Raw genomic sequence first — 12,112 nt, 5'->3', positions numbered from 1 at the left:
GTACTGGTAGGTGGTAGCAATTGATTTCAAGCATTTGGAAGCAACGAAAGCTTTCAGCTTAATTTGGTCTTTGGCCCCATTGTTGAGGGACCTTTGAACCATTGCAACAAGCTGTAAGGGCAACCCCACTATCTCTCACATATGATATGGTATACATATTTCCACGATCCTTACCACTCGGCCACGTGTTAAGGCTTAGGCAAGGGGTGCACCCACCACCTTCTACGTACATTTGTATCATGCAATGCCTTGAGGTCGAAGGAACTATAGCCATATTGTTAAATTTGAAATGAACTATTTATTAATTTTTCGCACTGTTGAAAGTACTTATTAGCCTGTGTAATTTACTTTGAAAGCTTGAGGGGTGTACTTGTTGGGAATAATATTACATAAAGTAATAATAGAAGAACAAAGTTACCACAAAAGACAAATAGAAAATAAAAAATTCGGAGGCATAATATCGTTTTCCTTAGACATTATTTGCTCCCACACTATTGTTGCTAAAGGGTTACTGCAAATTTGTTTCAGGATATAACCAAGATGTTGAGTTCTACAGATAGCAATTTTGGAGAATGACGATGACCACAAGATTCCTTGTGTCTCTCTAACTTACTATTTTTTTAAGTAAACATAAACCTTTATTTACACCCATAGAGTTATATTTCATCAAAAGACAAGCATGAAGAGTTGAAATGTTTCATAAAACTGTTCACGAGGCTTGAAAACTCTTCAAACACTCTGAATAGTCAACAAAAAATTCAGTTTTTTCGAGTTTCGATCGGTCAAGAGTTCTTTTCGATTGATTAATGCTCTTTTCGATTGATCGAACATGAATCGAATAGCGATCAAATTATCTAGAGACTCTAAGATTATTTTCTTACCATTTCGATCGATCAAGTCAAAATTTTGACCAATTGAAAATACTGAATTTCGAATTTCACTTAGAAAAGTCCAGAATTTGAATTTTCACTTCATCAACTTTATGATACAATATTCTTCAAACTCAAATATTATTATTACAACATAGTCATGTATATACCTATATATACAACAATCTCTCACTAGGTTGTAATAATATCTCTCAGTTGATTGATATTCTATCATGCATAATGGAAGGTGTCTTTCAACTTAAACCACCCCTTATTGTAATTGCTCAAGAAATCTATAGAGTTAATGGTGGCTTGGTACTTAAACCAAAACTCTTATGTGTTGAAATCGGAAACAACACACACATGAGAACATCCACAATACATTTAGAAATCCACTGTTGTTAGCACCATTATGGCCTTGTGCTCTTCTTGGTTTAGTGGACATTTACAAGAGAAAACCCTTTACTCTTACTGGAAGCTGCACCACTTCTATATTCACAAAGGTGAAGTTCCCTCTTATGTCCCTATTACATAGACATTTATATCTTATGAACTTCATTAAGAGAGTAAAACTTATCCTCAATTACATTGTAATAGTTTGCAGTAATCCATCCTGAATGAGATACAAAATTAGTGCTCTTACTAATTACGTATCAATAGCTTGTTGTTACCTTTTAAACCTCTTAGATTAAATCAATTCGAGGTTGGGTTCCCACTATTGGTGATTCTCTAAATAGAAGGGTTTTAGTTTCATTCCGATGGATGTTACCCCAATCGTATCTCGAGACACTGCTTTGGTAAAAAGGTCTGCCAAATTATTATTTGACCTTATATAGATAATTGAAATGATACTAAATTCTATTAATTGTCTGATATAATCTTTTCTTAGACCTATATGTCTAGACTTACCATTATACATTTTACTGTATGCTCTGCCTAAGATGGCTTCACTATCGCAGTACACCAAAATGGCTAGTATTGGTTGTAGCCACAATTCTATGTTTAACAACATATTTTTTAGCCATTTCGTTTCCTTGCTTTCTGCTGCCAAGACTATAAATTTTGATTCCATGGTGGAGTGAGAAATACACGTTTCTTTCTTTGATTCCCAAGAGATGGCACCCCCACCAAGAGTGAATATCTAACTAGATGTGGATTTGTCATCACTCACACTAGTAATCCAACTAGCATCTGAATAACCTTCCAATACAGCTGGAAATTCGAAATAAAAGAATCCCAAACTTATGGTTTCTTTAAAATAACTAAGAACTCTACCAATTGCTTTCCAGTGATCCATACTTGGATTACTTGTAAATCTAGAAAGTTTGCCCATTGAAAATGATATCTCTGGTCTTGTATAATGCAGAGCATACATCATGCTATCAATAGCACTAGCATACTCGACCTATACTATTGCTTTTCTAGTTTTTTCACTCAACTTTATGCTCCGATCGAAAGGTATATTTGCTTTCTTTATATTCAGATGTTCAAATCTTTGAAACACTTTCTCAACATAATGAGATTGACATAGTGCAAATCCTTCACTATGTCTTTTAATTTTGATTCTCAAAATAGTATCTACTTCATTTTATCTTTTATTTGAAACATAGAAGAAAGATATTTTTTTGTTTCACATACATCTTTTACATTTGTACCAAATATGAGCATAACATCCACATAAAAGCATATAATGACTCCATATTCCTTTGTGAATTTGGAGTACATACATTTGTTGGAACTAGCGTACACAAAGCCATCCGACAAAATCGCTGAGTCAAACTTCTCATGTCATTATTTTGGAGCTTGTTTCAAGTCATACAAGGACTTGACTAATTTTCAATCTTTCTTTTCATGTCATCAGGTTGTTCCATGTAAATTTCCTTATCAAAATCACCATTTAGGTAAGTTGTTTTAACATCCAATTGATGTACAATCAATTTATATTGAATGCAAGTGCTAAAAACACACGAATAGAAGTGATTCTAGCTATTGGCGCATAGGTATCAAAATAGTCTACTCCTTCCCTTTGTTTAGAGTTTTTTGCCACTAACCTTGCTCTAAAGATTTGTATTGATCCATTAGTATTATATTTTCTTCTAAATACCCATTTACAACCAAATGGTTTTGAACCAGTAAGTAGATCCACTAGAACCCAAGTACTACTGGATAATATTGAGTCTATCTCATCATTCACAGCTTCTTTCTAGAAAGCTGAATCTCTAGAAACCATAGCTTCCTCAAATGATTTAGGATCATCCTCTATGTTAAACACAATGAGTATTTTATTTAGGACCACTTATCTATCGAGTTTGATAAGAAATGAAATCTGGACCAAAGTCCTTTATTTTTCTTATCCTTTGACTCTTTCTTTGTTCACTTAGTGAACTACTTTCAATCCTTTTAGTACCACCCAAAATAGTATTAGGAATAGAGTCATCTTGTTGTGTTTGAGTAGGTATCAAAACATCCATGGAATCTTTACTGAATTTATCTTTTATAAATACCAGCATCTCTTGATTCTACCACTATATTAGAGCTTAAGTATAATAATCTATATGCCTTTTGTGAATTTTCAGCATAACCTACAAACACACTTTTCATAGCTCTTGGTCCTAATACACCCCTACACTTTGATATAATTAAGGTTTGGTTTCCTTCCATTCCATAACATATATGGAGATACTTTAATCTTCTTAGAAGTTACTCTATTGTGCACATGACATGCTGTAAACATTGCCTCTCTCCATAAATTAAAAAGAAACTCTGCACTCAAGATCATGACATTTACCATGTCTACAAGATTCCTATTTTTTCTTTCAGCCAAACCATTTTGTTGGGGTGTATAAGGGGCTGAACTTTGGGGTATTATACCATGTTCCTCACAAAAACGTAGAAAAACCATCAATCTTTCTTTTTGGTTTTTTTACTTCAATTTTATAGCGTTTGAACATGTCAAATGATTCATCTTTATTTCTCATTAAATACACATAAGTAAATCTAGAGAAATCATCAATTAATGAAATGAAGTATCGTTTATCTCATCTAGTTAATATATCATTCAATTCACATACATCAAAATGTACAAGTTCAAGCATAATAGAATTTATATCTAACTTAGAAAAGGGTTTCTTTGTCATCATTGCTTGAATACAAATCTCAAATTTCTTTTCTTCATCATGCTTATTTGAAATCACACCATGCTTTGACATAAAATTCAAGTATTTGAAATTTAAATATCCTAATCTAGCATGCCGCAAATATGAAGAATCAATAATATAAGCACAATCAGAAATTTATTTATTAATAATACTTAGTTTGTACATGTTATCAGTAGCATATCTTTTTCTTACAAATATCCTATTATTGGACATGATTAACTTGTTCGATTCAAGTACAGCTTTTACACCACTCTTACATAACAAGTTAGTATATACAAGATTCTTCTTAATATCAGGTACATGAAAAACATTAGTCAAGATCAACATTTTTTTGAAACTCATTTTCACTTTAATGGTGCCCTTTCCAAGAATATTTGCTTTATTATGGTTGCCCATTAACACTTGTTGTTCTATGGAAGACTTATCATAAGTCATGAATTGCTCTTTGTTGTTGCACACATGTACTGTTGCACCCGAATCAAACCACCAATCAAAAGGATTTGCAATCACAACCATATGAACTTCAGAGTTCATATCAATATGTATACCACTTACCATAGCAACAATGTCCTCAATAACATTTGTTTCAATGGCATTGCCTTCTTCATCCTTTTTCTTGTTCTTTAAGAGTTTACATTCACGAATGTAATGACCTTTCTTTCCACAATGGAAACAAGCTTGGTTCTTCTTGTCCTTGTTGAGATTCTTGGAGTTCTTCTTCTTGAAACCACTCCCACTTTTATTCACTTTCAAGTGCTTATCTATCTTACTTGAACTCCCACTTTGAACATTGCTCACATTGTTCACATTCACTTTAGAATCGGTGTTAGTCCCATCTCTAAACCGACTTTCCTCTTCAATTCGAAGATGTTGTCTGAATTGTTCTAAAGTGAGATCCTCCGACATATGCAGAAGCTTCTTCCTAAAATTATTCCAACTTGGTGGGAGTTTCGAAATGATTTCAACCAAAGCATTCCAAATCTTCTTCAGTGACTTCATTGATGTGTAGAGATCATAGAGATGATCCGAAAGAGTATTGAGAATGTGCCCTTTGCAAATCAGTTCGTCTTCCTCCCGCTTCTTTCTTTGTGTCTTTATCTCATTAGTGTCTTCATCACTCATAAAAAGAAAAGGCATCAAATTTGGGTCCAAGACGTAGAAAAGTTTCAGTGCAGTAAGTAGGAATTTCATCGTGCCTTTCCATTGAGAGAAATTGGTTCCATCAAAGTGATCCAATTTCACCAACTCATGATTCAACATCTTTAGTGTTGAAACATCACTTGTTCCTTCCATAGTAGCAAATTGTTGTCTAAGACTGTTGGGAATAATATTACACAAAGTAATAATAAAAGAACATGATTAACACAAAAGACAAATAGAACATAGATAACTTGGAGATACAATATTGTTTTCCTTAGACAATATTTGCCCCCGCACTATTGTTGTTAAATGGTTATTGCAAATTTGTCCCTAGGATACAATCAAGATGTTGGGTTCTATAGATAGAAATTTTAGAGAATGACCATAGGATTTCTTGTGTTTCTCTCTAGCTTACTATTTTTCAAGTAAACATAAGCCTCTGTTTATACCTATAGAGTTATATTTCATCAAACCATTCACAAGGTTTGAAACCTCTTCAAACTCTCTGAACAGTCACCAGAAAATTCTGCAGAAAATTAAGTTTTTTTCAAATTTCAATCGGTTGAAAGGTCCTTTTGATTGATCGAATCCTCTTTTCAATCAATCGAAAATGAATCGAATAATGATCAAATCATTTAGAGACTCTAGGATTATTTTTGATTGGTCGAAGCTTTGGCTCGATCGATCGAAAATACTGAATTTTGAATTTTTATTTAGAAAATTTCAAAACTTGAATTTTCACTTTATCAACTTTATGAAACAATATTCTTCAACTCAAATATCATTATTTCAACATATTCATGTATATACCTATATATACAACATTACTAGCAATAGGGTTAGAAGAATATATTTGGCCGTGTGAAAAGAGATCTCAAGTGCAATATATGGGGTAACTGAAGGTTGGCATTGGGTGATCGTTGGGCTTATAATTCAATACTTTATTTGATAATGACACTCTTCTAAGTTCTAATCGCGCATGGACTAATACTAAAAAAAAAAAAAAGTGCATGGAACTCTTCTTTTATCATAAGTTTCAGTTAGTTCAATTAATAAAGTTTCTTATTATTGAATAAGATATTTAAGATTCAAATCTTGTGTCAATACCAAAAATCAATTAATTACTCTTAGACTAATAATTAAAAGCAATCATCATATAACTCTTCTATTCTATTTTATTTTTTTTATCAAAAAAAAAAAAAACTCTGGTTTTATCTAACTATTATGTTATATCCTTGCAAGTTGCAACATATGCACTTAAAATTAAGCTAGCTCTTGAAAGAGAAAGAAAAGTATTACTATATTTGCACATACACAAAAAAAAACTACTAAATTGTTTATAAGACCATTTTAGTAATTTAGTAGACATTTCTTAATGCGGGGAGAAAACATAAACAGAAAGTTGGTCATTAGTAGACAGTTATCCCTCGAAACCATTTGAATTTGGAATTTTTTTTTTTTTTTTGACAATTCGACGGTTAGGGAAGGAAAAATTTAAATGCTAAATACCTCTATTAAAAATAGAAGATGTCAACTAATTGAGATATACAAATTTCTTTGATTTTGAAATTTGGAAATTGACCCAACAGGGAAAACAATTGTGGTGTTTTTTCTTTGCGCAATTACCCTGTCGATCTAGATAACACTATAAAGGAAAATCAGACCAAAGCTCTAATTATTTTTCTTCTTTTTGTCAAAAGAAATACTAAAGCCAGTACTGCTTCTTCTTCTTCTTCTTCTTCTTCTTTAATCATTACATTTGAAGTGTGATTTGATAGATGCGGAGCTAGCTCCGAAATTCCACAATAAAGTTCATGTGAATCAAAGTTTCAGGTTCCTATATCTAACTTTGCTGGCTGTACTTCCATGATAATGTTTATTGGTGGAAGAAAAAAGAAAAAACCAATAGTGTTTGAACCTAGAATTTAAGGTATGAATTGATACATGTGGACCTAGCTCCAAAATTCCACAATAAAGTAAATGTAAACCAAAAGTTTCAAATTCCTATTTTTAATTTAGCTGGCTGAACTCTCATGATAATGGTTTATTGATTGAATAATAAAAACAAAGGAAAAACCAATATTGTAACCTAAAATTTAATGGTAAAGGACACTTTTCGCCAAAAACTAAAGCGATGGAGATCAGTTGTTCAACTCAATATAAAGTAGTCATGAATTTAGGATAAGATCTAGGGTTAGAAGAATATATTTGGCCGTGTGAAAAGAAATCTCAAGTGCAATAAATGGGGTAACTGAAGGTTGGCATTGGGTGATCGTTGGGCTTATAATTTAATGCTTTATTTGATAATGACACTCTTCTAAGTTCTAATCGCGCATGGATTAATACTAAAAAAAAAAAAAAAGTGCATGGAACTCTTCTTTTATCATGAGTTTCAATTAGTTTAATTAATAAAATTTCTTATTATTGAATAAGATATTTAAGATTCAAATCTTGTGTCAATTCCAAAAATCAATTAATTGCTCTTAGACTAATAATTAAGAGCAATCATCATATAACTCTTCTATTCTATTTTATTTTTTTTATCCAAAAAAAAAAAAAACTCTAGTTTCATCTAACTATTATGTTATATCCTTGCAAGTTGCAACATATGCACTTAAAATTAAGCTAGCTCTTGAAAGAGAAAGAAAAGTATTACTATATTTGCACATACACAAAAGAAAATTACTAAATTGTTTATAAGACCATTTTAGTAATTTAGTAGACATTTCTTAATGCGGGGAGAAAACATAAACAGAAAGTTGGTCATTAGTAGACAGTTATCCCTCGAAACCATTTGAATTTGGAATTTTTTTTTTTTTTGACAATTCGACGGTTAGGGGAGGAAAAATTTAAATGCTAAATACCTCTATTAAAAATAGAAGTTGCTAACTAATTGAGATATACAAATTTCTTTGATTTTGAAATTTGGAAATTGACCCAACAGGGAAAACAATTGTGGTATTTTTTCTTTGCGCAATTACCCTGTCGATCTAGATAACACTATAAAGGAAAATCAGACCAAAGCTCTAATTATTTTTCTTCTTTTTGTCAAAAGAAATACTAAAGCCAGTACTGCTTCTTCTTCTTCTTCTTCTTCTTCTTCTTCTTTAATCATTACATTTGAAGTGTGATTTGATAGATGCGGAGCTAGCTCCGAAATTCCACAATAAAGTTAATGTGAATCAAAGTTTCAGGTTCCTATATCTAACTTTGCTGGCTGTACTTCCATAATAATGTTTAGTGGTGGAAGAAAAAAGAAAAAACCAATAGTGTTTGAACCTAGAATTTAAGGTATGAATTGATACATGTGGACCTAGCTCCAAAATTCCACAATAAAGTAAATGTAAACCCAAAGTTTCAAATTCCTATTTTTAATTTAGCTAGCTGAACTCTCATGATAATGGTTTATTGATTGAATAATAAAAACAAAGGAAAAACCAATATTGTAACCTAAAATTTAATGGTAAAGCACACTTTTCGCCAAAAACTAAAGCGATGGAGACCAGTTGTTCAACTCAATATAAAGTAGTCATGAATTTAGGATAAGATTTAGTACAGACTCTGAGTATTATTGGTTGTAATTTCACCCACTTATTAAGTGGTGAATTTAATTTGCAATTTCGTGCATTGTAGAAAAATAAATAGATGGCGGTACTGGAGTAGTTGCACCTAAAAGGGTACAGTAATATTTAAGTACTGTCTGCGAGTGTAAATTAATCACCTAGTCCCAGCTAGTCAAATTTGGGAAACTGTGTCTCATAGATGCCAAATGAACATGTGAGAGACAGAGAGATGGATGTAATGGATACAACAAAATTGCCACTGACATGTTCCCACTGCCAGTGCCCACATGATGGCTTTGAAGATTGGCCTTCAAATTACCAACCAGATGTCTTTTTAGTGTTTTCCACCTTACACAAGAAGATGGGGAGTAAAGCACAAGCTTTTAGATTTGACTCTATGGCAATTTTCCAATCTTGGGAACCATTTTGTCATAATGGGAAAAAGTGTTTCTATTGCTCTAAATTCAAAACTTTGAATCCAAATGGATTGCTTGTTGAATATTTGTTGAATGGTAATAGAATATTGGAAAAAGTTAACGAATGTCTTGGTTTAGGATTTTTTTTTTAAAATTTTTTTACAAATGACAGTATTTCACAAATCATTAATGTTCTCCATACGATTTTCTCATATCACAATTATCAAAATTATTTTCCTTTCAAAATATCAATAGCAAACGTGTAGGTTTAAGAACAATTTGTGAAACTTTTATGAAAATAACATGACTTTACATATATCTATTTTCACTCTTTGGAATATACCAAAAAAATTATTAACTGAATTCACTTGATCACTTCGCATAGGGGATATATACTTATGAAATTAAGATACCTAATTGGGTTCAAAAGTCATAGGTCAGATTAGGTTTTGAGTAAAGTAGTGATTAATTGTATGTTTCACTATAGTTTATCTTCCTCAACAAGTAGTACCCATAATTGATTTCATTCATCACATGCATTCAACTGTTTGGAATGAAAGATATCTAGGACTCAGTCAATTTTGCTCATTTCTCCTGATTGGGACAACTTGATTTGAATTATCTACCCCACCCACCTTGACTTGTAACTTTAAGTTAACTTAGACAAAGGGGAAAAAATGTAGAGAAATATAAGGCCGACAAAATAGTGCCAACACATCAATTGCAGCTCAGGGTTAACTTCAAATTAAAAATCTAACTTATTTTACTATCTAATTTATTTTTAATATTTTTGAGATTATTTATAAATCTCATACTATTTTAATTAATTTTTATAGTTATTTATAATATTTTTAACAAAAAATTTTAAAAAATAAACGAATTTCAAATAAATCATACTACTATAGTTTCTAAGGAGCTCATATATAATGTATTTTCAACAACAATTTTCAATATTTAAACAATATTAAACATATTTTCACACATTTTTTTATCTATATATTTTCAAAAAAATATAAATAATATTACTAGAATAAAATTACTAAACGAGCCCTAATTAATTCCATGATTATTTTCCATATCACTTAGTCGAGATAATCCCTTTGGAAAGGGAAACAAATTTATGTTGCTTGTTTCTCTGAAAAGGGAGATGATGAAGAAAAAAATAAAATTTGGAACAAGGGAACTATCATTTTAAGAGAGAGAGAGAGAGATATGGGGTAAACCGTCAATTTTTAGATATATTTATCATAGGATATAGCCAAGTACATGAAGAAATACAACTACAACGACAAGAAGACTCCTTACAAGAGGAGCCCCATGTATGGGCCTAACCCCATTTTATTTCTCATGCTAGTTTATTACATTCTGCGGCTGAAAATTGCTTCTCCGACACCGACCTCATCACTTCACGCTGTAAAACAAAAACAAATATATTAAAGTCAGTACTTCATTACACACAACTTTTCAACTGTAGACCAGCTTTCGTTTACTTATTAGACTTTCAATTTCTATACAATAATGCTAAAAAAATAACATTTTTCATAATTGCTGTCATGATTTGTTATGATTAGATTAACTTCACTTCGATTTAGATTCATCGTTACCTTTATTTTTATAATGCCCCTAATCATAAATGGTCATATTATTAATGGTAGTAAAAAAATTGGTGCTGATCTTGTAACCAAAAAAGAAAAAATGTTAAAACCACAACGATTAAAGTTGTGTAAATATGCAAGCATAGAGAGACTTAAGTTACTTTTTGCAGTTGGTGGAGGTGCTGATCTTGTAAGGAACATTGACTCCACACTTGCCGGGGAGAGAAGCAGCATTAGCAGGACTAAGTCCTGAGATGCTACCAGCAGCTGTTTTCAAACACTCACAAGCGGCCTGGCGGTCAGCTGTGGTCTTAGCAGCATTGTTGAGCGACTTAACCCCATTGCAGCAAGCCTGTGTGGGAGACCCTCCACTCCTCAGGTAGGGAATGCATGCAACAAGGCTGCTTTGGACTTGGCCACATGATATAGCGGCTTGGGCAACTGGTGCACCAATCACCATGCACATGACTGCCAAGCAAGTGAGCTTAAGGACCAAGGAGCTAGCCATGACTGAGTTAGGGAGAGGGAGTAGAAGTATTTGGAGAGTTGAGATATGGAGTATGCGTTTTAATTTGATTGCTTGAGTGACCCACTTAGGCTACTGAGCTCAGGTGCTTTATATAGAAACATTGGACGGATGAATGTAAGCCAAGTGTGCTTTGTTGGGAGGGGAGTTATTGGTTGGTGGATGGCATCATTTAATGCTTAATTTTGATTCTCTCTTGCATTCCCACGCTTTTTTCATGGACACGGCGGTTAGAGGCTTAATGCAATCAATCAAGCCATTAGTAACGTTAAGTAAGAAAATTCAATGATGACGTTGAGGGTTTAACTCACACCTCTTGCTAAATTAAACAAAGATCTTTATAATTCAAATCTCACTTTCCTATTATCAATTTATAAATGTAGGAGGATATCTCCATCAAATGAATTAGAAAAATTATTGAATACTCTAAGAATACCATAAGTACGTACTATCTCCTTTCATATTAATTGAAAATCACACGACATTTAGAGGCTTATAGAGCACCTTTAAATGCAATCAATCAAGCCATAAGTAACGTTAAGTAAGAAAATTCAATGACAATGTTGAGGGTTTAACTTACACCTATAGCTATTTTAAACAAAGATGTTTATAATTCAAATCTCACTTTCCAATTATCAATTTATAAATATAGGAGGATATCTCCATCAAATAAACCAGGAAAATTATTGAATACTCTATGAGTACCATAAGTGCGTACTCTCCCCTTTCACATTAATTGAAAGTCACACTATAAATTTAATTAATGGAATCCACAATTATGTGAAAGTGAGGAGTACGTATTTATGGTACTCTGAGGGTACCCAATAATTACCCAATGAACCATG

General features: G+C 32.2%; 1 protein-coding gene across 1 annotated transcript; it reads right to left on the bottom strand.

Annotated features, from left to right (window-relative positions):
• Positions 1-10,359: 10,359 nt before the first annotated feature.
• LOC142610694 (non-specific lipid-transfer protein 1-like) lies at positions 10,360-11,472 on the bottom strand. The gene is made up of 2 exons (XM_075782595.1): positions 10,903-11,472; positions 10,360-10,557 (listed from the first exon to the last, which is right to left on the bottom strand). The coding sequence occupies exons 1-2, from the start codon at positions 11,247-11,249 to the stop codon at positions 10,548-10,550; spliced, it is 357 nt and encodes a 118-aa protein (XP_075638710.1). The 5' UTR covers positions 11,250-11,472; the 3' UTR covers positions 10,360-10,547.
• Positions 11,473-12,112: the final 640 nt, after the last annotated feature.

The sequence above is a fragment of the Castanea sativa genome, chromosome 9 (genome assembly GCF_040712315.1).
Source record: "Castanea sativa cultivar Marrone di Chiusa Pesio chromosome 9, ASM4071231v1".
Taxonomy (NCBI): Eukaryota; Viridiplantae; Streptophyta; class Magnoliopsida; order Fagales; family Fagaceae; genus Castanea; species Castanea sativa.
Note: the sequence above shows the minus strand (reverse complement) of the source record. Positions and strands in the feature narration are given on the sequence as shown.

Coding starts and splice junctions, on each gene's coding strand:
- LOC142610694 (XM_075782595.1), bottom strand. CDS start 11,249: ATGGCTAGCTCCTTGGTCCTTAAGCTCACTTGCTTGGCAGTCATGTGC.